General features: G+C 38.8%; 1 protein-coding gene across 4 annotated transcripts; it reads right to left on the bottom strand.

The window, feature by feature from the left end:
* Nucleotides 1-203: 203 nt before the first annotated feature.
* Nucleotides 204-24000, bottom strand: Samd9l (sterile alpha motif domain containing 9 like). 4 transcript variants are annotated; one of them, XM_010603465.3, is made up of 3 exons: nucleotides 23644-23962; nucleotides 20444-20614; nucleotides 204-5254 (listed from the first exon to the last, which is right to left on the bottom strand). In XM_010603465.3, exon 3 carries the CDS (start codon nucleotides 5231-5233, stop codon nucleotides 473-475), a length of 4761 nt encoding a protein of 1586 aa, XP_010601767.1. In that variant the 5' UTR covers nucleotides 5234-5254; nucleotides 20444-20614; nucleotides 23644-23962; the 3' UTR covers nucleotides 204-472. The 4 variants fall into 4 exon arrangements, 2 of the variants coding, with proteins under 2 accessions (XP_010601767.1, XP_010601768.1); XR_776258.3 differs by lacking the exon at nucleotides 204-5254 and adding an exon at nucleotides 6329-6486 and having other exon boundaries at nucleotides 23644-24000; XR_776257.3 differs by lacking the exon at nucleotides 204-5254 and adding an exon at nucleotides 6329-6489 and having other exon boundaries at nucleotides 23644-23998.
* Between the last annotated feature and the right edge of the window lie 3282 nt (nucleotides 24001-27282).

The raw sequence follows: 27282 nt of genomic DNA, 5'->3' as shown, positions 1-27282 counted from the left end.
CATATATTTTTACTGATAACTAGAAGGGATAAATGGACCTGGGGCTTGGTTCTCTTGTTTTGAGATTGCTCCCAGATGTGCTTTCTCTTTCATAGCCATCTTAGTTAAACTTCACTTTCACAGTGAAGAAATAATTTGGAAAATTCAGAAAAGTGATTGAAGTTTAAAGAGATTTTATTGACCTATAAGCAGTGAAGGTGTGACTGCTGGATACAAATTGAAACTTCTTAATTAACTGTTAGTTAATTAATGTTAAAATACACATTAGAAATAGTAAATGACTGACTGTACAGTGTGTCACACTCTGTGATATGAACAGATTTTGTATACTATAAAGACTTGTAGTCCATTCAGAAAGATGAAAAGAAGTTGGTGGTTACAGCTAAGCCAATAATGTCATGCAAATGACAGGATAGAGGGAGTATAATCCTAGACAAATAGAAGTAAACATATTTCACCGATTGTTAACTTCTCAAATTACTTCTATATCATATGCCAGAGGCCCTTCAATGGAAAATCCTAGGTAGAAAGAGATGTTTTCTATGTTTCTACCTCCTTGGAGTGGATGTGAATACACAGATGTCACTGGTATTTTTATTCTTTCCTTGGTGCCATATTCTAGGGAGATCAGCTTGCCTTCAGCCTGACCACTTAGCCGACGCAGGAGGCCTTTGACTGCTTCTGTTTTCCACACATCTCCACTCTGCCAGAATGAATTTGTTTTTTTTTCTTCACTAATGTATTCCTCTATCTCAGCCTTGTGAACAAGACTGTTGAGACCCTTCCTGATCCCCAGATAGAAAAGTGTGCTTGCCTGCTTGGATCTGCACATGCGTTTGTACTGGCCCCGGAAGGATTTATTTAAGGATAAGACATACTTATCCATTAGTTTGGAATCTTGATCTAGCTCTTGATTTTCTGGCCAGAATAGGAGGCAGGCCAAGAAATAAGGATCCGGATGTTGATGATTAAGTCCGACAAGTTGCAGGACTTCTCGGAGCTGTTTTTTTAGTACTTTAAGTGGTTGGATGGACTTGGAAATGGGTTTTAAACAACTGAGAATAATGTTGGCCAAAATGAAATTTTGTTTCTCTTTTATCAGTCGCTTAGTTGGGCTTTGCTGCAATAAAAAGGCATACTCATTCACTATATTTTCCATGGTGGTTGCAGCTTCTTTGTGGTTTGGATTAAGATATTCAAGGAGTCCAGAAAACCTATCTGCTCTCAAAGCTTCTAGACGTTTCCTGCAATTCTCTTCTTGGAGTAACTGACTCTCTTTGCCTTGCAATGGAGCCAAATCCAAATGGCAGAAAAGTTCTATGTATTTCTTGTAACAACGACTGACTTTTGTGCTTAGTGCAAATTCTGCCTTTTCTTTTTGCATATACCTTGTTTTCAGGAGAACCATATGGTCACTAAAAAAATTAAAGCACTTTGTCAAATCTGATTGCAAATTTTGTAGATGGACTGTAAATTTGCTAAGAGCCAAATAATACTCATTTTTTGGATCAGGAGGAATATGTCCCTTTCCAGACAAAAACTGTATCATAGATTTTTGAGACAATTCGTTTTCTCTGTGGAAGAAGGGAGTGAGCTGAAGAATCTGGACCGTATAAAGACTGACTTCTATTTCACCCAGGAAACCAGCTGTATTGTACGTGTTATATCTTCTTTGCAGCTTCTGTGGTGACCAAGCCTCAGATTCATAGTCTTTACTATCGGTTTGCTGTTGGGATTCTTTGAAAGCTCTTGAAGCTTTTTCAGCAGCCTCCAGTAAATGTGTTAGGTCCTTAATAGTAATGTTCCTACAGTTTTTATTTACATCCAACCACCACTTGATCTCACTTTTGTAAACCTGACCAAGTGTGTCTGAGATATAGGAATTTTTCGGTGCTCTGCTTTTGGCCAAATTTGCCCAGTATAGAGCATCATTAAAGTTCTTCTCTTTAATGTAGAAATGTCTTGCTAGAGCTTGACAAATGAACGCATTTTGTGGGAATCGTTTAGCTCCTGTAGTCAAGACCTTTGCAATTTCTTTATTCTGCAAAGTTTCAATTAATGGGGAAAACAAAGTGTCTGTTTCAGCTCCATACTCCTTGCGCTGTCGGGTAAGCAGAAGAGTCTGCACATCATGTTGAAATCTGTCTCTTCCTATTCCAGAATCATAGAACACATTCTCATTTAACAAGTTCACTGCAATTTGACATTTATTCATACAATAACTCTTTTCCAGTTCTTTTAGACAGTAAATGGCAATCAGACGGTGAATGATACGCACACCTGTGTATCTCCCATATTCTGCAACTTCTGTGCTTATTAGAAGTGTATAATACGTTCCCATCATGTCTTCTAGGCTTATAGGCTTGTCCTTTGTACTAGTGTATATCATTCCCAAGAATATTTCACACTGTGACAATGAAATTGTAGAATCAGTAACATAAGAATTCAGTAAAGCCAGGAAAGAAATAAGTTGTGCTTCCTTGCTGTTAACATTCTGTTCTTTTAGAATGTTTCTTACTACATTTTCTATATATGCTTCCTCAAAATTGCTCTTCATGATCATGAAGGAATAAAAGTTTTCACAGTTCTTGTGTTGCTTTTCAATTTCTTTTAACTTGGCCTCAAAAGCTCTTTGTTCTTTGGAAGAAAGAGCATATTTTAATGAAATGCTGTTTGGTAATTTTCTAATACATTCATCTGGATTCTGGGACCTCATGCAGTTTAAGATAATTACCAATGTTTTTTCATATCGCCAATCCTTCTCTATGAAAACGGAATTGATGGCATTCTGTAGAATGTCAACATTTTCCTGTTCTTCAAAATCATCCACAAGTAGAAGCACAGGAATATAATCCTGATGGCTAGTTGCCTTATAGGTGATCAAGTTGCTCACTTGTTCTCCAACTTCTGCAAAATCAGTTGCTTTGTTTTTTAATACAGCACATCTGTAGTTTTGCTTTAGGTCCCAGAGAACATGCATAGCCAGGGTAGTGCCTCCACAACCTGGATGATGATAAAGATTGATGACTTTTACAAATGCCTGTTTAGGACAATTTGCACAGTGTTTTATTGAAACTTGAAGATCTCCGTACATGTCTCTTTTCACAAAAGCTGAAGAATAATTTTCAGAAGAAAAGTAGAAGTTCCACCAGGATACTTTGCCACCTCTATAAAAGTGTTCCTCTTTTGATTGCCTAAATTCTAGGAATTTAGATTCATCTTTCTCTATATCAGTGTCCTTACATTCATTTTCAGAGAGGATTTGCAGTGTGGTAAAGATATCCTCTTCCTTTTTCTCTAGAATAACTGAGGAAGATCCATAGGAGGGCAAAAACTTTGTTGATGACTGAGTCACCGATTTTAGTTTAAGGATAGTACTGTTTACCAGTTCTATATCTAAAGTGGAGATACTATGGTTTGCTAATTCATCTGCGATTGTCAGTCTTGCTTGTAGTAGATCTTTCCATCGCTGGTAAATCTTTGAGTTGACGCAGATACACAACATATTTTCCACTCCTTTGAGAGCTTGATAGAAAGCACAGAAAGTTTCAATGAATGGGTCTCCTGTGCTTTCCACTGAAGAGAGTAAGAGGAACACCACTAAGAATTTCCCTCTTGCCATTATGTTTTTATTTGTGAGAAATGAAATCAGGTTTCTAACCTCAGATGCTCTATCTCTCTGCCATAAATGTGGTTCTAGAGGTTTATATGTCTCACCCTGCAGGTCTGATCTACCATTACAGAAGATCCAGCTGGTTTGCTCATAAAGATTCAGAGTAGAAATCTTATCTCTCATGGTGGTTGTCTTTTCTTCATACTGATTTGGAAAGTGCATGTTTGCTACTCGGCATTTTTGGTAAGCTTTGGCCACTCCATTGATCCTAGATTCAGGATCAAACTCCAACACAGCAAACCATTTAATTTCTTTTAGAAAATCCAAGTGCTGTATTTGATTTGGATGGCATTTATTTGTTACAAGAATGTATGAATTGTAGTATGAATTATCCAGCGAGTCTCTGTTTCCAATGAGAAGTTTAACTAGCTTTAGTCCCTCACTTTCTCTCTTTTTTGCTTTCATTTGGTGCTCTTCTTCAGCCTCTTTTCTAAATGCTACACATGACTTTAGGTTTTTCAAAAATGTTTTAAAATCTATATCCCGTTGATTGACATTGGCCAATATATCCTTGGAACTGGCTCCATCTCTCACAAACAGTGAATGACCTTGGTTTTGTTTCCATGTTTTGTCTATCAGACTGTACATCTTAATGTAGAAATATGTTTCTTTGCACACAGAGTATTTGGGAATGATATCCACTTCAATGACAAACCTGTCTGAAGGAGTACTGTTCTGCAGTAGGACTTCCACGAATCTTGGCTCCCGAATACACTTTTTGGCTTTACTGATTTCACTTTCTTTAAAATACTTCTTGATCATTAGATTGAAGTGATCAATGAAGGCCTCCTTAATAGTGACTTTCACACCAACAATTTCTCCGTGGGGTTTGTCTTTGACTCCAAAATGAATGGTACCATTAGTGCGTGAATTCATACAAGCTGATGCAAATCGGAAGGCTTCATTGCTAAACTTCATCTTAAGGTCTTCTTCTGTGGCATTTTCTGTATTTGTCAAAGCTTTGAACTCATGTATTGGGTCAATGAGATTGAGTGGTCCTGTTTCAGGTTGTAGGATGTAATGTTCTATGTAGCGTTGGCTGTCATGGAAGTTATCAAAAGGATATGGCATGCAGGTCAAGTATTCAGTTTTTGGTTCATTCTTTTTCTTGTCTATAGCATTTGATACTTCACTTAATGCATTTTCTTTCTTAAGAATAGATTCTTGGTCTTTGGTATCCCTAATCTCTGTGAGATTGCCATCAGTATTGGATGACATCGACTCTTTCTCCTCTTTCTTTGTCTGTTTTGGCTTTTTTTGATGTTCCTTTTCAGTGGATTTTGTGTTAACTAACTGTTTGGAATCAGGATTGTCACTTTCAGGTAAACTAGTATTCAACTTGTTATACATACGTTTTATCAAAAGTGCTGGGCCCCGTGGCAGCCCCATTTCTTTAAGATCCTTCTTAGTTAATTCCTGTAGGACTAATCCTGTCACTTCTTCATTGAGCAGAATTTGTCCATATTTTTCATCAATCTTAAGCTCTTCCGTTACCCATTTTTTGACATGTTCTTTTGTCCAGTCTTTGATCATTTTAGGTAGAGTTACTTGTTCATGCATGTCAGAGCTTCAACTTTGGTCCTTGAAAACACAAGACAACAATTATTTTGGCATTATACATCATTGAAATTATACCTTCAATTATGTATATAATCTTGTATACATAATATAGACATATAGTATTTTTTAAGACTGATAACTGCTTGATACTTAATAGTTTTACAGTGCTAGTTAATGTTTCATGGTAATTGTAATTATGATTATGAAATAGTCAGTAACTGCCGAGTAGGTGATATACCCTTTTATCCTTATAATTATTTCTCTTATTAGGCTTAACCTGGTGAAAGTGGGTTTTTAATAAAACCAGAATTGTCAGTAACCCCTAAATTAGTTCCCATAGAAGAATAGTCTAAGTAAACTTTGAAATATTAAGCTGGTTAAGTCAAGGTAGGTTGGAAAAGAGGAAATCATATTCGCAGCTTTGAAACCAGCCATTTTGCTATGTTGAAGGGATTTAGTGGCAAAATAGTAGGATAATCAACTTGGCTGGCTAATTCTTGTGGTTCTCAGAGAGTACAAAGAGAGACTAGATGTAGTAAAAGATAGCCTGAAGCCAGATAACGAAAATAGTATGCATTTTTAATTTTGTTAAAGCCATTTTCCCCTAAATTATTTTTATGAGATTGATGAAGACTCTGCCATTAGGTACATGGTTCCATCTCAAGGGATGAATATTTTGGATCCTTAAAGCAGGGACTGTCAAACTTTGCTAAACATTTGAATCACCTGGGCTCCACACCCATGATGGTTGTAAGTGGTTGAAGGAGTGAAGCTGGTATTAGTCCTTTAAAAAAATACTCCTAGGTAGCTAGCTGGGCATGGTGGTACATACCTGTTATGTTAGAACTCTGGGACACTAAGGCAGGAGGATGGTAAGTTTGATCCTAGCCTGAGCAATTTAGTAATCCAGTGAGACCCTGTCTCAACATAAAAAATAAAAAAAGAACTGGAGATTCAGCTTAATGCCAAAGTCCTGGGTTCAGTCTCTGGTTAAAAACAAAACAAAAAAAAAAAAAAACCAGTGCCAGTGATTCAGCTTAGTGGCACTGCACCTGCCTTGAAAGTGCAAGGTCCTGAATCCCCAGTGCCAAAAAATAAAATCAAAATAAAAAACAAAAAAACCCCAAAGAGGAAATCCTGGCTGATTCTGTTGTGTAGAAGGCGCAGTCAAAAGTGGTGCTTCTCCAGCAGTAGAAACGGCAGCACTCTTGGAAACTGGCTAGAACCACAATTTTCCAGTCCCTGTCCAAGACCTACTGAATCAGAATAAACAAGATGAATCAATAAATTGTTTTCTCACATTCTCACTTTCTTATAGTCCTAATTTTGTGACTGGCTTAGTTTTTTGGTCATTCATTAAAAAAATCATTCATTCTCTTTTCTTGTACAACTTCCTTAGCTAGCCTACAACTTGGATGAAGTCCACCACAGTCACTCTGCCTGCTCAGAATGCCCCATTTGGCTCCCTTGATGGATGTGTCTCCACATTACTATGAGTTCTGAAGAAAGATCCTGAACTAGCAGCACTGCCTCTAGCTTCCAGCTTATGCTGTGGGTGAGATCCCCTGTCTCTTGATGTGAATGTGATAAATGCTCAATAAACTTTTGCATTTGGGAGATTGCTTGACTCTTGGGATCTTGGTTTGGCAGATGCACCAATCCCTTGGGCTCCTAACTAGGAGGGCCTTTGTCTGCTCACCTGCGACACTCCCTTTGCTCTGTAATTCTGCTTTCTTCACAGTACTAGTACAGCTAAGGGAGTCACTCCTTTCCCTCCATTTATTTTTTTTTTTTTTTTTTTTTTTTTTTTTTTTTTTTTTTGTACCGGGATTGAACTTGAATCCTTGCACTTGTGAGGCAGGCAGTGGAAACATTGAGCTAAATTGCAGGCTCTCCCTCCATTTAATTCTAAAAAGTACCCTATGGTTATTCCTGCTTCCATTGCCCTAAGAGGGCTATGTTACATTTTTCATTGCTGAGACAAAATAAGAAGGAGGTTTTTCAAAAGAATAAATAAAATCAATAACCCCTTAGCCAAGCTTATTAAAAAAAGGAAAGAAAAGGCTCAAATCCATGCAATTAGGAATGAATAAGGTGATGTCATGACAGATCCAGCAAAAATCAAGAGGATCATCAATGCTTACTTTGAGAAACTGTACTTTAATAAAATGGAAAACATAGATGAAATGGACAGATTCTTAGATACACATGAACTACCAGAGTTGAACAAAGAAAATGTAAAAGTTCTAAACACCCCTATTGAAATCTGTGAAATTGAAAACTTAATAAAAATTTACCAACAAAGAAAAGCCCAGGTCCTGATGGCTCTACTGCTGAATTCTATAAGACATTTAAAGAAGAACTATTGCTACTACTCTTTAAACTCTTCAATGAAATTGAAAGGGAAATAATAGTTCCAAATTCATTACTGGAAGCAAGTATTACTTTGATTTCAAAACCAGGGAAAGAGCCAACCAAATAAGAGAAGTACAGGCCAATCTCCGTAATGAACATAGATGCAAAAATCCTCAGTGAGATACTAGCAAACAGAATACAGGAGATCATCAAGAAGTTCATACAAAGCCGGGCATGGTGGCACACACCTGTAATCCTAGCACTTGGGAGGCTGAGGCAAGAGAATCGCTATGAGTTCAAGACCAGCCTGGGCTACATAGTGAGTTCCAAGTCAGACTCATCTACATAGTGAGAGCCTGACTCAAAAAACAAAACCAACCAAACAAAGAAAAAGTGCCCTGAGCAAGTCAGATTTATCCCAGGGATGAAAGGATGGTTCAATGTACATAAATCAATAAATGTAATACACTATATTAATTAAGGACAAAACCATATGATCATATCAATTCATGCAGAAAAAGCATTTGACAAAATTCAACACCCATTCATGATAAAAAAAAAACCATACAGAAACTTGAAACAGCTGGTCTTTATCTCAACCTGTTAAAGTCTATCTATGAAAATCCAAAGTACAACATCATATTAAATGGTCAAAAACTGAAAACCTTCATGCTAAAATCAGCAATGAGACAAGAATGTCCACTATCACCACTCCTGTTCAATATAGTTTTGGAAACGTTAGCTATAGCAACTAGACAAGAGAAAGAAATAAGAGCAATAAAGATAGAAAAGGAAGAAGTTAAACTTTCATTATTTGCTGATGATATGATACACTACACAGAAAACCAAAAAACTCTGCCAAAGGACTTCTAGACTTAATTGACAGATTCAGTAGAGTAGCTGGATACAAGGTAAACACTCAACAATCAATAGCCTTCCTGTACACAAATAGCAGACTCATTGAGAGGGAAATTAGGGAAACAATTCCTTTCACAATAGCATCCAAAAAATGAAATATCTGGGAATCAATCTAACGAAGGAAGCAAAAGACCTCTACATTGAGAACTACAACACTCTGAAAAAAAGAGATCAAAGAGGATATAAGACAATGGAAAGACATTCCTTTGTTCCTATAGGAAGAACCAATAGAGTGAAAATGGTCATACTTCCCAAACTGATATACAGATTCAATGTATATCCCTATTGAAATCCCAACAGTATATTTCACAGAACTAGAGCAAACAATCAAAAAATTCATTTGGAATCAGAAGAGACCTAGAATAGCAAAAGTCATTCTAGGCAATAGAGACATGACAGGGGGTATCATAATCCCCAACTTGAAACTATACTACAAAGCCACTGTGTTAAAAACATCATGGTATTGGCAAAGAAACAGAACTGAGGATCAGTGGGATAGATTAGAAGATGCAGATACAATTCCATACATGCTCAGCTACCTCATCTTTGACAAAGGAGCCAACCATCCTCAGTGGAGGAAAGATAGCCACTTTAATAAATGGTGCTGGAAAAACTGGATTTCAACTTGCCAAAGATTAAATGCAGACCCGTAGTTTTCACCATGCACTAAACTAAAATCCAAGTGGATAAAAGATATAAACATGAAAAGAGAAACACTAAACTTTCTAGAAGATAAGTTAGGTAGAACTCTTGAAGATGTTGGCCTAGGAAAAGACTTTATAAACAAATACTTAGTAGCATGGGAACTAGCACAAAGAATCAACAATTTGGATCTTCTCTTTTTAAAAAGCTGCACTGCAAGAGAAACCACCAATAGAGCTAGGAGACAACTTACAATGTAGGAACATTTTTTTACCAGCTATTCCTCAGACAAAGGTGTAATATCTAGAACAAAGAAGTGAAAACAATCAGACACTCCCAAATATAAAGACCCACTTCAAAAATGGGCATCTGAAATGAACAGATATTTCTCAGAAAAACAAGTAAAAGCATCAAATAAACATATGAAAAATGTTCAGTATCACTGGTCATTCAAGAGATGCAGATGAAAACAGCGCTGAGATTCCACCTCCCCCCAGAAAGAATGGCTGCTATCAAGAAATCAACCAATAACAAATGATAATAGGGTTGTGGGGAGAAAGGAACCCTTCTTCATTGGTGGGAGTGCAGACTAGTGCAAACACTGTGGAAATCAGTACCTTAAACAACTAAGTTCCATTTGACCTAGCTATTCCCCTGCTGGGTATGTTCCCAAAAGACTTAAAAGAATCATACCATAGTAATATATACTCATGTATGTTTACAGCAGCACAGTTTGTAATAGCTAAAAGTTGGAAACAGCCCAATTGCCCAACAACTGGACACAGAATAAAGATGATGTGTTTTTTAAAAAATAAAATGGAATACTACTCAGCCATAAAGAATGAGAAACTGGAGACATTTATGGCTAAGTGGGTGCACGTTGAGATACAGTGTTAAGTGAAATTAACAGGACACACATGTGTAAATACCATACAGTTTCTCTGGTATGATAAACTAAAAGTGTAAATAAGGATCAAAATGTATAACTGATATTGTGTAACAGGAAGAAAAGTTCTAAAGATGTAAGGGAAGTGGGGGACAGTAGAAAGGTAAAGGAAAAAAATAATAAGAAAAAAGAAAAAAATGGAAACAAAGTCTTTGCAAATAGGAAAGGGTGGAGGAGTGAAAGGAGGGCAGGGCAATGGGGAAAAAATAAAAACCAAGATATGTCATGTAAAGGTACACTATCCCAATGATGAATGTAACTGTATTGTATAACTAAAAAGTACCAATAAAAAAAGGAAAAAAAAAAACAAAGTTAAAGAAGGAAAGGTTTATTTTGGTCACATTTTGTAGAGATTTCAGTGCATAACTGGCTGGCTCCAAGGCAGGGTGGCATAGCAGACAGACATTGTAGAGGAGAAATAGTTCATGGTGGGAAGACGGTAGCAAAGCAACCAAGGGATAAGACAAGCTTCTTTCTGTTCCTTTTATTGTATCCAGGCTACAGAAAATTAGGGTGATGTCAAACCACTCAGTGGACTGAATTAGTAATCATCTACCCTTAATCCTAGCACTCTTAATCCTAGCATTATGCCATGAATCAGTCACACACTCTAGATTCAGCCATCTCTGAAAAAGCCTGCGTATGATTGCATGAGGCTTTTAGGGGACATCTAGACCATACCATTCCAACCCTGGCCAAATTCTTATGCACATCCCTTCATGCAAAAGGCATTTAGTTCATCTCCAAGAGTTTCCAAAGTCCTAATAGTTTCAGCATGCTGAAAAGTCCGAGTCTAAAGTCTCCTCTGAGATTTAAGGCAAACTCTTTGCTTGCAACCCCTGTACAAATGAAAAGGAAGTTAAACACTTCCAACATTCAGTGGCACAAGATAGACATTCCCATTCCAAAAGGTACAAATAGTGAGATACAAAGGAATGGGCCCAGAGCAAGTCCAAAATCCAACAGGGTAAATGTAAAGTACTGTAGTTCCATGTCCAGCATCCAAGGCAACCTGTGGCATGATGTGAACTTCAAAGGGCTTGGGGTGGTTCTACCCCTACAGAACTTCTAGTGGTTGTATCTCCCACGGTTTCTCTCTTGGGCTGACTCTGTTCCCTCCTTGCAATTTTCCTCAGGTGATACACATTCCTGGCTTCTCCAAACTTCCGGGATCTCCAAAGTACCTTCAGTTTCACATTCACAGCTTCACACACACTGTCCTACCAGGGGCCTTCCCAGGCTTTCTTCTAAAATCTGGGTGGAAGCCTTCCTTACCTCACAATTCTTGTATTCTGCATGCACCTAAAACCAGGACCACATGGATGACATGAGGGTCTGCAGCCAGCTGGAGCAGTAGGGTTCCTTCTCTCTTGGTTGTAGGGATCAAGTGCCTGGATTGCTGAGCCCTCTGAACCCAATCCCAAGGAACAATTTCTCTAGGTTGCTGTCATTTTTTGAACTTGGTGCTCTGGGGCTTTCTTCTCAAATGAAAGTCTTTCACCTTTTCATCTCTGAGGCTGCAAAGGCTAAAGTCCTGCTGGTTGTGATGCCGTTAGGCCATCTTTCCTGTTGTCTTCTTCTCAAATGCTTAGCTTTTTCTTGCTAGTCTTTTCAGCAGCTATTTTCTCCTCTGTTCCATCTTTTCAGTCAGCAACTTTACTGGAGCTTTCTTTCTGGCCAAACTCACAAGTTTTTTAATCATCCTGCTGGGCTGTTTGCTCTTGATTCTCAACATAAATCTGGCTAAATATTAACAGTAGCCACCTCCTCAGCATTAGACTGTCTTAAAATTTCTTCTCCCAGACTAATTAGTCTGCCACCCTTAATATTAGTTGAAGGCAAAGTCTCTAGACATAGGTAGAATGCAGACAAACTTTTTGCCAAGCCACAACACACATTATCTGGAGTCCAACAGCCAATGCAGTCCTTCTTCCCAGTAGAAACCTCATGAGCCCAGACTTTATGGGCAGCATTTCTGTCAGCATTCTGGTCTTCTGAGCTCTGACCAGAATCTCCCATCAAGTATAGCCGAAGGCATTCCAGCTCTACATTTTTAGCTGGCATCTCCAAATCTTTCCTAACTCTTTCTCTTCCCTCAAGCCAAGCTCTAAAGGCTCCTAAACCACATGGTCAGGTATAGTTATAGCAATGTTACTTTTCTCTCTGTGGTTGGGACAAAATACCTGACACCCAAAGTTAAACGGAGAAGGGTTTATGAGCTCATAATTTGTAGAGGTTTCAGTTCATAATTGGCTGGCTTCAAGGCAGAGTGGCACATGACAGACAGGCATTACAGAGGAGACGTAGTTCATAGAGAAGAAGGTAGCAAAGCAACAAGGAACAACCACACCTCTTTCTTTATCCACAGCCCTTATATTTTATCCAGGCTACTTAGGGCAGGCAGCACTCACACCCTTAATCCTAGTGTCCTTGAACCTAGCATTGCATCATGAATCATTCCTAGCATCCTCCTCTCTAGATCAAGCCACCTTTGGGAAAAGCCCCACCTATGACTGCCCAAGGCTTTGTGGGAGTCTAGACACAAGTCACAGCAGTGGTAGAAATAAGAAAACAAAAACCCAGGAGATCTCTGATGCTCTAGGCAAGAGCACATGCATGTTGGATCTCCTAGCCTGACCTTCAGTCACTTTTACCCTACCCCCTCCTCATTATAGGTTCATAAATACGTACTACATGTCATAAATATAATTAAGATCAGAGTGAATTCTGGAACAAGCATGTGTGCAGTGACTCAGCACCCTGTCAATCATTCCTGTCAATCACCCATACAGTGACTCAGCACCCTGTCAATCATTCCTGTCAATCACACCTAAAGATTCAGGGGGAGGGAGGTGAGCACCTGAGGGAGGTGCTTCAGTTTCCAAAATCCTGCTTTACTGACACTCTTGCTATTGCTAGTTTTGTGTGTTTTGACCTGTGTGCAGTGCTTTTCTGCCACTTTGGCACCTTTTCCTGTCTATGCCTTGTCTTTGTTGGCTGCAGTTGTCTTGAGCACTTCCTATGATCTTCAATAAAGGTAGCTGCTTTCTAGATACTTCTGAGTGTACACTTGGCAATACTTTCCTCATTGTACACAAGAGCCTGGATTATTATTGGCTCATTCTATGGCAACAGTACCATGTCTGTACTTCCTGTTTCCTGTTTCTTCTCTTCCATTTCCTTTAGAACTCACTCCAGTCATGCTTTGTCTCAGTACTATGTTGAAATTGCCATGGTACTGCTAAAAGCAATGCTTGACATAGCAGCAGCATCTGAAACAAGTTATTTCTCTCTTAGTGGATGCTCTTCTCCCAGGCTATTAGGGCATGTTCTCTCCTTATTTTCTTTTTCCCTTGCTGCCTGGTCCTTTTCAGCTTCTGTTGCTGGTTGCTTCTTAATTCTCCATCTCTAAATGTGAATACCTCTTACCTTAGTCTGTATGTCTCTTTTCTGGCTTGAGTTTCTCTCTATGACTCATCATTTATTTTTCTCTGTGGTACTGAGGGTTGAATCCAGGGTCTTTGCACTGAGTAACATTCCCAGCATTTTTATTTTTAGACAGGGTTTCACTGAGTTGCTAAATTGCCCAGTTTGGGCTCAAACTTGAGGAACTCCTATTTCAGCCACCCAGAGTGTTGAGCTTACTGGTATGATTTTTATATTTAAATGTAATCTTCATTCTAGCAGTTATCTCTGTTAAGAAAGCCCTTTCTCTAGACATCTACACAGCTCACACCCTCATTTCTTTCAACTGTTTACTCAAAACAGTAATGTTTTTGCCGGGCGTGGTGGTGCACACCTGTAATCCCATCACTCGGGAGGCTGAGGCAGGAGGATCGCTGTGAGTTCGAGACCAGTCTGAGCTACATAGTGAGTTCCAGGTCAGTCTCACTACATAGTGAGACCCTGTCTCAAAAAAAAAAAAAAGTAATGTTTTTGCTAGATCAAACTTTCATAAAATTAGTGTGCAATGAATATTTGTTGAATGAGGAAACTAAGAATTTTTTTTTTTTGAGTAGTGAAACAAATGATTTGTGGTTTTGGAACTCCATTAGTTCATAGTGCCTATGCAAAAGGACTCAGAAATCTCTTCAAAAAGGAAGAATCCTTGAGAGCTCGTCTGGAAGTTCTAGGAGGAATGCACGGCTACTTGTATCCCCGTGACTGAGGAAATGGTCCTCCTCTATCAGGGAGGTTGTCTTCCACTGAGTTTGCAGGTTTGAGAGGGGGGCACCTGGAGCAGTGTGGCCAGGAGGGAGCACCTGTGTAGCCAGCGAGATGAGCTAAATCAACCCTGGCCATCAGTGGGTGACAGATGTCACAGCCAGTTCTCTTTCACATCCTGTGGCCATGATCGGTGTGGTGGTGGTAGTGGATATTAATTTTTTCCTCAGTTTGGATTTTGTAATTTTCTGTTCCTCTTTCCAGTCCTGGCCTGTCCTCCTTGGTCAGCACAACCATCAGAAGTCTAGCCAGGAAAAATGTAGTCAAATATTTCTCACCGCGCCCTTGCTTTAGTGGGGATGATTTTGTTCTTTGCCCGTCTGATTCTTTTTGATATTAATTTATCACAAAAGACCTATTGATTGATGAACTGTAGAAAAAGTCTTAACTAGCCTACTTATGCATACAAATGTAAAACTATGAAAGAGTTATTTTACTTCAACTTGGCCAATATGTCCTAAGAGTGGTCTGGTTCAAATTTAATTGTCTTGTGTATGTTTGTTTATTTGTCTTTTTAATCCAAGTTAATAACTGGTTAAAGCACTTTTAGCTGCTTTGTTTAAACAAAACAATTTTTTAACTCAACAATTTCTTTTTCTTTTTATCTATTTGGGCTTTCCATGAAAAACTGGTTGCACTGGCTTTTTGGATGGCCAAACTCAAAACATTGACAGATGAGGGCTGATAGGATTTAGATTTTGATAATATAATGGTTATATATGATTTAAGCTAAAAAGTATATTTGTGTGTGTTTACTTTCAGATATTATCTTTCAAAAGTTTTATTGAAGTTGGTTTATAGATGGGTGGACACTCATGATTTAGCCCAAGTGCTTACTCTTTACGTAGTTTAAGAGTAGACTAGTTTAAATCAATTGATAGGAGTACAAATATTTTTTAAATTGGTGACATGTTTCCAAGCAGGTTGTTAGATAACAAAAATAATATAAAAATTAGTTTTATAAGTGCAATGTCTATTATTGTCTATGTACAATAGCTTAAGGGTTTTTCCTTCATCAAATTTACTATATACAGCTTTAAAAAGGTATTAACTGCTGTGATGAGATTATAAAGTAATTGTTAAGATAACTAAATGGTAACCCCTTAGATTTGGGGAAGTGCTGGACAAAACTACTCTCTGTGGCTGAAAAAGTAGCTGTCTGGACAAATTTGTTGTTTTCTCAACTGATGGGTGACTTGTCTGGTTTTTCCCACTGTCTTATGGTGGCAACCCCAATGGTTACTAAATAAATTATTATAATATATTGATGTTGGCTAAAATTAAAAGGTTAAGCTTTTTATGTCTAAAACAATAAGGTTTTATTATTGTTATTTTATTATTAAGACATTGAGACACTCGAGCTGGGTGTGGTGGCACAGGTCTATAATCCCAGCACTCCTTCAGGACGCTGAGGAGGATTGCCATAAATTCAAGGCCAAGCTGGGCTACATAGTGAATTTAAAGCCAGCCTGAACTACATAGTGAGACACTGTCTCAAAAACAAACAAACAACCCCCCCCAAAAAAAACCCAAAAGCCCCCAAAAAACAGAAGGATATCAAGATGCTCTTGGTTAAATTGACAATGTTAGATTAAAAGGCAAAGTTTCTATATTTTACTAATGTAGTTTTTTGTGTTTCTATTGCTAGGACTTTGGTTAGTCGAAAATTGAGCCTTAAGAGTTCAAGATTGTTTAAATTCTGAATTGTAAAATGTTTTCAATAATCAGTTTATGATTGGTTAAATAAACAACAGTTATCTTTGACAGAACCCTATGTATCTGGTACTAGAGATACATCTAAAAACAAGATGTGCTGTGAGTCTAAGCTTTAAGTTTATAAAATTAAAAGTACCCAAGGTTAATACATTCAAAGTAACCAATAGCTTCTGTCTTTTATACAATATACATCTAGATCGTAGATGTACAGCATGATTAAAATTTGGCTTCTCTTTATATTTGGTCCTGCAGTTTAAAACCTGATTTACATGTACTGCTTTAAGTGAGCAGTTTGTTATTATATAAATGAGATATACTTGTATATAGGGTGATAAGTATACTTGTGACCATCAACACCATTTCCTGAATTTATAAAAGCTCTAAAGATGTCCTTAATTCTTGTCAGTACAATTGCACCAATTAAAGGAGTCTAAATTTTGCCTTAAGAGCGAAAACTTGGTAAACATGTACAAATTTTTTTATAGCTATGAGGCTAATTATTGCTAACCTCATGATATGTTAAATGTATTTATATTTCCCAAGTGTACAGGTCTTCAAAGGTGAAAAATTGAAAAACTATCCTGTTATAGTGGTGAACTATGGTGATAAACTTTTTCAGGCTCAAGCATCTGGCTTTCCCTTACGTTTTTCCAGCAACCTGTGATAAAATGAGCATGCTGATACAATATGAGATCCCCAGCCAAATAATGTAGATAGATGTACAGGCTTATGCTTGTGTGTTATGTAATTGTGTTACGACAGTTAGAAGTACCTGTACACTGTACATTGCACACAATAATTAGAGATTAGGCACTGATAATTTGTCACATCTATAAACTAGTGTATTCCACTTAAACGTCACTCTATTAAAAGATAACAAACTGAGGTAAAAGTTCTTTATGTCATTTAATATTTTGTAATTAAAGATAAGGTATTTTATATTAAAATGAAAATTTAAATAGTTCAAAGATTAAAAAATCTAATGGCTCTAGTATAATAATGTCATATGGTTGTCATGCTGAAATGCTAAGTTGCCCTTGATCTCAAATCGTCTCTGTAAAAGTTTATAATTATTATTTCTTAACATTTTATAGGAATTTGCCTTCTAAGATGACCACAATTGGTAAAAAAAATAAGTTCTCCAGTAATATTTTATATTTCAAAGTGCTTGATATCTAGATAAGATAGTTAAACTTATTGCTCCTACTGCAATGCTGGTATAACATGTCCTGGGTGTTCAACAACTGAGGTTTGGAGACCAAAGCTAAAAGGATTATTAGAGGACAACTAGTATTTTGGCCCTAGCCATCCAAGGTCGACAAGAACCCAGAATGTGAAAGGACCTTTCTACAAGATACTACAGCTCTGGTGAGTCACCAAACCTCCTGAGGTTGTTGGACCTCACAGGACTAAAGTGAACCAATGTATACTATGCACAAAGGAAGGTCACTAAAGAGAGAAGCATCTCCCATGCTTCCACAGGAAGACCGTGAGCCTTTCTGGTATCTGACTGTGACAGAGGAGCTAAGAGTTCTGTATGTGGTTCCCAAAGTAATCCCTTAAGAGCCTTAACTGATTTTGATACGTTAGGGAGAGGTTAATTTTGATTAACACAGATCTCACTTTAACTTGGCATTAAACAACCAGCAGAAAAGTATAACCAAAAGATATATAAAAAGTAGTAATATAGGCTAGATGTAAAAAAAAAAAGAGAGCTCTAATAACTACACTGGCCCCTGCTGGTAATCTCCAGCTACACCTGTATTTGACCAATATTATGGTTCATTGAAGCTAGGTAGCCACAGTAACAGCTATAAAAACTCAACCAGAGTCTTTAAATTCCTTAGCTAAAATTATCCTTCAACACCACAGAGCTCTTCGTCTTTTACAGTTAAAACTAGAGGGACTTGTTGTCTCAAGCTAAATAATTCACATCAAAATAAAAGAAATATCAGACTTACAGGTAACCTTCCTAAACAGGCAGGTCCAGGACACAGCTGGCTACAATCCCTGTTACAATCCCTTATAAACAGTGTCTAGACTTGGCTTCTTCCCCAGTTTTGTCTTGTCATTTTGCTTTTTATGTTTGAACCATGCGTTCTTAATGTCTTAGTAAAATTTATTTCTTCTTGCTTAGAGGCTGGATGGTGAGTGTGCCAAGTTCCTTTTACTGAGGTCTACTAGATCAACCTTCTGAAAAAGAGTCCCTAACTGCTGAACCCCAACATCTATCAGAGGCTCCTCAGATTAGCTCTCCGGAGAAAGTCCTGACTGCCATCCTCCCTTCAATGTACCCTTGCAGCACAAAGCCACTAGATTAGGTCTTTGTCTGTTCATCTTTAATGGCAGGTAAGGGTACATCTTCAGAGAGTAAAATGTAGAAAACAGTTTATTTAGTTCACTTCTAAGTAGGCAGCTACTTACTGGAAGGGCCCCAGATAGAGATATTGATAAAAGTGAAGAATAGTGAACCAAGACTTTGGACCAATAATGATATTCTTCAGACAATATGGAATGCAGCCACTCCCGACTAAAGGGAGGTGCAGCCATTTCCTACTAAGCTCCTGAATTTGGAGAAAATTGTAATGCAAATTAACTGTTTTTTTCCCCCTAAGATCCCCATTTCCTGTAAATCCTACATGTTGAAGAACTGGGTTCAAAGCCCAAGTCCCAGTTGGTCATTTTAAGTCCACAGAACCACCTGTGATAGAGGACCATTAAACAATTGAGCAATACCACGGCAGGTTCTGTGTATCTGTAATTTGCTCTGGATGGGGGGCGGGGCGGGGGAATGTAGCCACCCCTGCGAGACCTCCTTCTGGAAATCCAGGAGCTATTTTCTTCTTCTTTTTCCAATAACCTTCCCCCACCTCCAAAACAAAAAAAAAATGAAGATTGCTTTCTAACATCAAAACATTTCTCAGCCACTCACTTCTGTGATACTAGCTGAGAAGATACAAACAGTAATGATTTGATTTGTACACTATATATTTGATACCCATTTCTCATGACTTTTGCCTTCTGTCAATTGTAAGAGCATTGTATATGGTCCATGTTCCATAGTTGGCTGAAACTATGTATTAAATTCAAGGTAATGGTAAGTTGGGCAGAAAGATTTGAATAATGATTTGTCATAGTTCCTTGGCTCTCTCCATGTCTTCAAACTTTGTATCCTGGACCACTGGCATTTTTTCTTAAATATGAGGGACATTGATGTTAACATCAAAAAAATTACACAGCAGAGACGACGAAAGTGGGGAGGGGAAAGAGAAGTAGAAAGAATTAAGATGTGTTAAGTCCATGTGCCAACTCCTCACGATGGATATAACTATCATGTAGTGCAAACATGTTCTAATAAAAAAACAAACCCAAAGCTACATGGTATGTATAAAGGGGAAGAAGTTGTGATCAGGAAAATAAATTAAATTAGTTTTCCTCTCAACCACCTGGTTTTCCCATTTATAACGGAAGGGAATTGGATGAGAACCAATACTGTCTCGGCTTTTGTGTTGGTTTTTGTTCAACTTTGCTGCCATATTGAGCGGTGTGAAGGTGTTGCAGCTTGGAGCTCTGAGGAAGACCTGCACCTTATCCTCACATAAACGGGCAATTTTGAAACCCAGAGTTCTCCTTCTTAGTACTTAGGATACTCTAAGGATTTTTATTTGCTTTTTGGGGCTGAGTGGGCAGGATCAAAGCAGCACACCTCCAGGGCCAGTGCAGGCACCCGTCTGGACCCTGGGAAGCCAGGTCTGAGCAGCTCTGCCTGCTGTCTGGCTGGAGCCCAACGAGCCCCACCCTGCACTGATGTTGGTGTAAGGGAAACCACAAAGAATTCAGTTTCATTTTCCTACACTGCATTTTACAATGACTCATTTCTTCATGCGGATTATAAACACACTAGTCCAGAAATAAAGCCTTAAATAAAATGATGATTAAGATTTAGAGGCATTTCTCTTCAATTAGATGAAAACTTTTGACAGTATCTTAAGTTTCATAGGACAGAATTTGTAGTTGGCTATAGTTTTCAACGTGGTTTGTCAAAAATTGACATTCTTTATGTCACTTGGATTCCTCATCTTATGGTCTACACTTTACCTAGATCTTCTCATCAGATTCCTAGAGCCTTGCACTTCCAGAAAGAGTCTGCTTGCTCACCATCTTTGCTGAAAGTGTTCTTTTTCAAGAATTTTAAAATCAGCACCAGTCATATCTGGTGATATATACATGAAAGCTGTGATAGTTCTCATTCCTCTTTGAATCATTTCATACATTTCATAAGAAATAGCTTAAGTACATTTGAACATATATTCCTTTTTTAAGGTATATTTTGTTTTTTAAAATTAATTTCTAATGATGGCTTTTAAGGTAAGGTTGATTAAACAAGTCTTTAATGATTAGATACTTACCAAGGCTTCTCTGAAGACTTCTACTTTTTGTATTAGAAACTTGAAATATGTCTTTGTGAGGCTCTTCGATCTGGAACTCTTAGATTAGTTCCATTTTCTGGAGAATTTGCAAGTCACATTCAGTAAATCAGTGAGAGAAGAGAGATGTAGGTAGATGTAGGCATGGTTCACCTGAGAATAAATTTTTGAAAACCTATTATATCAAAAAGCAAACAATAAAAACAAAAACCAATATCACAGCAAATTAAAATGCAATTGATTGGATTATTGCTTCGGAAGTGTTTATGGTATGGATTGCCTCCTTAACTTTCTACTCTGAATATTTTCAAATATAAATAAATGCCAAAGAATAGTGAAAGGAAAATCCTCGATGACATTTTTTTCCTATGCTCACTTACTTTTAATATAGCAAATGAACATGCCAACATGTGTGTCAGGCATCTTTTCTCTCTTCCTGTATCCCATACTCAATGTGGCGCAAGTCTTAAGCTGGTCAACATATATCTAGGGTCTGACCACCACTGTCTCTCTTGGATTGCAAGAATAGCTCCTCCTCAGGTTTGCCTTTTGCTGTTATTCAGGGACTTCTCAAAATCCTAGCCATGTGACCCCGATAAAATGTAAATAACATAACAGAACCCCTCCAGGGGCTTTCCGTCGGACCCACTCAAGGCCAAGGTTGGTATTATGAACTACAGGGCCTCACGTGATCTGGAACCCTGCTACCCCTTCGATACTACGCCTTACTTTCATTTCTGTTTCACATCTGGTCTGGCCTATGATGTCCTTGTTACTCCTTGTTGTAGGCGCTTCTGCTCCCATTTCAGGTCACCGTGCTCGTCTCCTTTCCCTGCAATGTCCTCGTTGCAGGGCTCACCCCTCCCTGAAATGTCACCTTCTCCATGAAGTACTGCTTGGTTAGCGTACAGAAAGTTTCTTCGGATCTCTCAACAATCCCTGTTCTTCTTCTGGCCTTATTTTTAATTTATTGAGGACTTACCACAACCAAGTAGTCTTACCTCTTTATATATTCTTAACTCCTTCTCTCGTGTATATCCTATCTCCTTCACCTTTCTGTGCATTCTAGGAGGACAAGGGATTTGTACATTTGGTTCATTATTTTATAAATGCCTGTCTCATTTTAGCTTCTTAACAAAAATGTGCTGAACGTGTAATATATTTTCTTAAAGTTATTAAAAACAGTGAACTTATGAAAACCCTCATGGTAGCAATGTCTGTAAGTATAAAGACTTTCTTCATTTTACTGAGGTTATTACTTCACCAGAATCCCAGACAGCAATCTAGGGAGTGAGCCACTCCTTAGACCAACTGATCGCAAAAATGAAAAAGAAGTTTATGATAAGGGAAGGAAAATTAATAAGCATGTCTTATCCTGCAGTCCTTGTAAGCAACACCCAGCTTCATAACACACATGAGCTTCCTACTGTGTCACTCACAATTCTTGTTGTCGGAGCCTCAGTCCTTTGCTACAATCACCTTTGCCCTAGGAGCTTATCTCCTGGTGAAGGAATTGTCCTTTTCCACACACACCATGATCAGGTCAGAAGTTGCACATCTTTTCAGCCAGTGTCCCCTTTGGGCAAAGTAACCATCTACCATCTCCCTGGATAGCCTGAAGACTGAGTGGGAAGATCCCAGATTTTCTCTCTCGGCAAGTGGAGACAGCAAGTCCAATAGGACGTAGGACCTAACCTACTAGAAATAAAGCAGTGAAACAGCAACTCCTTCTTTAACAGCTCTAGGACCTCTGGGCAGTGACTTCTGGGTCTGTCTAGGGTAGGGTATGCTGCCAATTGAGCCAACACCATCTGACCTCATGGCACTACTACTTATGCCCAGACTACCAATAGATAGGGGAACTGACATTTAGTCCCCAAATCTGGAGTCTTTTCCTCTTTTAAATAGAAAAATTGACAATATCTTGTCTCAATATGATTTACTAGACTCTTCCGTGATACTCTCAAATCTATTATAATAATGTCCCCCATTTTTCAGCCCTGTCTCTTTAAAAAGATAGCAGTTAACACATTTTTAAAAACAGATATGACTTTAACACACGATGCAGTAAATTGAACCTATTCAGTAAAGCTTTTAAAATAGTTTGCACTTTTGAATTTTTTTTTTTTTTTCTGGTATGGGGGATTGAACCCAGGACCTTGTACTTGTGAGGTAGGTGCAGGTAACACTGAGATACATCCCTGACCCTGCGCTTTATGAATTTTAAAAGAATCTGCTTCTATAATGTTGGAACCAAGTAAAGATCAAGACGGGCGGGTAAACTCTGTGAACACCTTGATGACTCTCGGCTTGCTGGAGGCTCCCAGCTTTCTGTTTTGAAACAACTGTGAACATAAATTTTCTTAGTAATGCTAATTATTGAAAAGAGCTGCTACAGAACACCATTCTCACGCGAATACTCCAGGTTTCTCTTTTCGATACTGAACAAGTAAGTGCCAAGTCGGCAGAACCCTCGGGGACAAGCACGGGAGTCCACCCCCATCGCTGGACCCCAGATCTTCCTTGAGAGGAGGCCTCACGCTCTTACTGCTGCTGAAGGGGCAAAGACTCTCCCAGTCCTTGCTGCGTCCTAGAACGGCTCCCCGCCCTCTAGTGGTGCTCTGAGCAACTGAAGCCACTCAAGAGCAAGTTAGTTTCGTTTCCCTCACTTGAACTTTACATCAGATTGCTGTATGAAATACAGTAGCAATGAATGAAGGATTAAATAGAAGAATAGCTATCCTCTGAGGGGTGTTATCTTTGATGGAATGTAAAACGTTTATACTATCTTAAGTCATGGAAGGCAGAATTTTGCATATTTACACAGGACCAGTGAAGCTGTCACAATTTTAGGCTTAAATTCCTTTGTACTGTTTTGCTATTCCCCACCCCTCGCCCCGGACATCAGCAGCTACCAGAAACCCTCTCACTATCTGTATTAGTTCTCCCAATTCTAATTACACTCCATGGTACGGTTCTTTCCAGAAAAGCACTTACAATTGTCGCTTAATTAGCAACTTGATCCAGAGAGCATTTAAAACCCTGATATTTCTAATTAATGTTTTTTTACAAGTAATGGTTTATGCACAAACACGTATTAATATAAAATACACCTGTTTCATTAAGAGCTACTGTCCCCTCATACATGTAACAATTAAAGTTTTAATGACTTGGGAACTTACCAGAAATTTCCTGAAAACCTTTTCTTCTTACATCAGAAACTTGACTCTGGCCATTTTAAACTTGCTTTCTAATTTCTCTTCTGAAGGCTAGGAGATGTACAGTTTGAAAGATCTTTGAATAAAAACAAGGGCAAGGACAATAAGCCCCGAAGTGATGAAGTTGTCTAGCGTCTGCCCAGGCGTGTGAGGGTCCTTGCAAAACCAGGAAGTAGGAATGCAGACACAGCGGGGTTTCACTTTTGCTTGGTAACGTAATTAGTTGGATTTGGTAGCATAGAAAACATTTAAAGAGACAACATTACAGGACATTATTAATAAATGTCAACGATGATGAAAAAATGTTTACCACACGAGTATTAGGTCAAAGAGCTAAGAAGGCAGGGAGAAAAACCACCTACAGTACAAAAAGAATAGAAACTCCAGGACTGGTGTTACAATCTCTCAGTGCCTGTGACCTGTGGAATCACTTGTCACCCAAATTTGTGTCTTAAAGTTCCAGCTCTCGGAATATGACTGTATTTGGAAGTAGAGACTCTAAGGAAGTGATTAAATTCTAAGGAGATCGTTAGGGCAGGTGTTAATCTAAGATGACTGGTGACTCTGTAAAAAAAAGAAAGTTGGCCACAGACATATATAGAGGGAGACCTGTATGAAGACACCAGGAGAGAGGTATCTACACATCAGGGGAGGGCCGGCAATTTGGCTCAGAGGTTCCACCGCCTGCCTCGCAAGTGCAAGGTCCTGAGTTAGATCCCTGGTACCAATAAATGAATAAATAAATACATACATAAAATTTAAAAATCAGGGGGTGGCCTCGGAAGAAGCCAGCCCGGTGAGGTCTTGATCTTAGATTTTTCAGCCTCTAGAATATTGAGGATATAAACTTGTGTTGTTTAAGACCCCCAGCCTGTGGTACTTTATTTTGGCAGTTCTAGCCAACTAACACAGTGCTCCTAAATTCTCCTGCTTGTGAAGTTATCATTTATTTTATTATCTTTTGAAAGTTAAAATATGCTTTTTGGGAAGCAATGGATGTCTTGTAACTTGATTATGGTGATGGAGCCGCATACCTACGTACATATCCAAATCCATCAATATGTGAACCTTAAAAGTATGCAATATTTTGTGTATCAGTTATACCTCAACAAAGCTAAAAATCATCATTTCTTCCATTATACATATAGCAAAAGTTAATTTTTTAAACTTAAATACAGGATAGACAAAGAAGGGAGAAAGAGCATAAGAAGTTGATGTCATTTTATGTTGTTTACTTCCTTTTATTTTAGCTGTACATTTATTTAAAATTAGAAATTTAATATTTGAAAAACTTTAATATTTCTGAAGCATATAACTTTAAGCACACAACCTGGTAATGTATAATTTTTAAGTCAAAATGTGTCTCCTCTCTCAATAAGCATTATTTTATAGAGTCCCCACTTCCCACCCTGTGACAGTTTGGATCTCCCTCGTTCTCAGCTGATGACATCTCCTCACCATGTAATGGATGAAGCTAAAGCCATCTCATGGGCTTTCTTACTTTCTCCAATTCCTCAAATTTACTTGCAGCTCTATAGTGCTCGCCGTTGTGCCCCGAGCGGAGCACTTGTTCTCAATCCACATTGCACATTAACATCACTTGGGGAGTTTTCAAAGAAGTAGATGCTTAGGACCTTTGCTGGATGATCATGTGTCTCATGTTCATTGGATTAATTGTACTTCCTCGCAGGAGTATTCCTGCCTGTTGGCCAGTAGTGTATAATGTCATAGAACTGGAAGCAAACATTTGCTAGGGGGTCACTAGGGTTTACTATTGACTGATGACATTATAGACAGATGAGCTAGGTAGAAATTTTATAGGCAGTCAGATAGGGCTCGGTCCTTGAGAGGGCCCGGACAAAGGTGAAACACACCACAGGTGCACATCAGCTGAAAACCAGGCCTCTAGATGGAAACAAGATGACCAGACCCACATACTTCTTCATAGAACTGGGCTAGGTGCAGTACAGATAGGCATCGACCACCCTGGGGTGACCAGAGACCTCTGGACCTACAGCCTCCTAGGAGAACCCTTGTTCTTTCCATGCACCCTTACTACGTGACTTGCTTCCCCGTTGGACCTCCATTGCCAAAGTGACTGTACTTGTAGCCTTACTGGATGTTCATGGCTGTGGCCCCCATTGTACCCACATGGCTTTTACCCTAGAAAACTTCTCAGCAAGGTGGGCTCTTAGGGGTACCCACTCAGGACCCCTCTTTTCCCTCAGGAGGCTTCCTATCAATAAATATCTTCCTACCTTAAACCTCCATCATTCCTAGGACTCGTTCTTTGATTTCTAGAGAACAAGAACTGGGCATATCATACAGATAATGGGTTGGGAGATGTATTTCATATTTTCCCACAATGATGCCACTCCCATTTCCACTGCTTGGCTCCTAGACCCTTGAATCTTAGCTATGGGAGAAGGGGCACTGCATATTGGACATCGATTCCAAGCAAATGTAGCCTTGAACTTTGGCTCAATTCTGCCAGATTTTGCCATCTAGCTGATGCTGTAACTGAGTCTTAAGAAGGTCATTCCAAGATGGGCACAAGTCTATAATCCTAGGAAGAAGGGAGGCCAAAACAGAAGGATCACAAGTTCAAGTCCTGCCTAGACAACTTAGTGAGAATTTGTCCCAGAAAAGAAAAAAAAAAAAAGAGTAAGAGATATAGCTCAGTGGTAGAACACCACTGAATTTGATCTCCAGGACCCCCTCCCCACAGACACAAAGACAAACACAAAAGAAAAGAAAAAGGAGAGAAAGAATTTCATTCTATTATTCTATGAAACCAGCTGCTGTAGGATAGTGGAGAAGAAGGTAATGCCAGTAAATGGATACGGGCCCACTGTTGCACTTCTTTTGCTATGAACTGTCTTCCTTGATAAGAAGAAATACAGTGTGGAATACCGCGACAGTGAATAAGAAATTATTTTAGCACTATTTGTATAGAGTGTTGCTTCCAGGGAGGACATAGTGTTGCCCCTTACACGACAGGAGTGATTCAATGTAATCGACCCGTCATCCGGTAGCTGGCCAATCATGGGAAATAGTGCCAGGCAGGGACTCAGTGTTGGTGCCTGCTGCTGGCAGGCTGGAGACTTCGCAGTGGCCGTAGCTATGTCAGCACGGGTGAGTGGGAGTTGATACCATCAAACCGGTGCATAACATCTATCCTTTCCACTATGGACACTCTGTTCAAGAGCCTGTTGGAGTGACTGGGAAAAAAGGCTAGTTGTCTTTTATTTACGTGCCTATGAAGAATCTTCTCTGCTGAAATCACTATTTGGTGATCATTCACATATGATACAAATGTCTTCACGCTTTTCATTTTTAGAGAGATATAACACCTCTTTCCTAAATTTCTTTGTCACCAAATTTCCAATCATGTTCCTTACAAGTCATTGGCCATTCAGTCAAACTACTGGCCATAGCCTATGAATCTGGTACATGATCCCATATCTGGCCGCTTATTCGAGCAGACTGAACAACCTAGTGCTCAATGTTCTGTCTACGGGGAAGACTTTTTCTTTCACCACAGATGCTCCAGAAGGGGGCCAAGTACTGAAGCTGTCTACTTTTGGATGGTATATGGTGCAG

Source organism: Fukomys damarensis, unplaced genomic scaffold (genome assembly GCF_012274545.1).
Source record: "Fukomys damarensis isolate Sample0158 unplaced genomic scaffold, DMR_v1.0_HiC HiC_scaffold_4, whole genome shotgun sequence".
NCBI classification, from domain to species: domain Eukaryota; kingdom Metazoa; phylum Chordata; class Mammalia; order Rodentia; family Bathyergidae; genus Fukomys; species Fukomys damarensis.
Note: the sequence above shows the minus strand (reverse complement) of the source record. Positions and strands in the feature narration are given on the sequence as shown.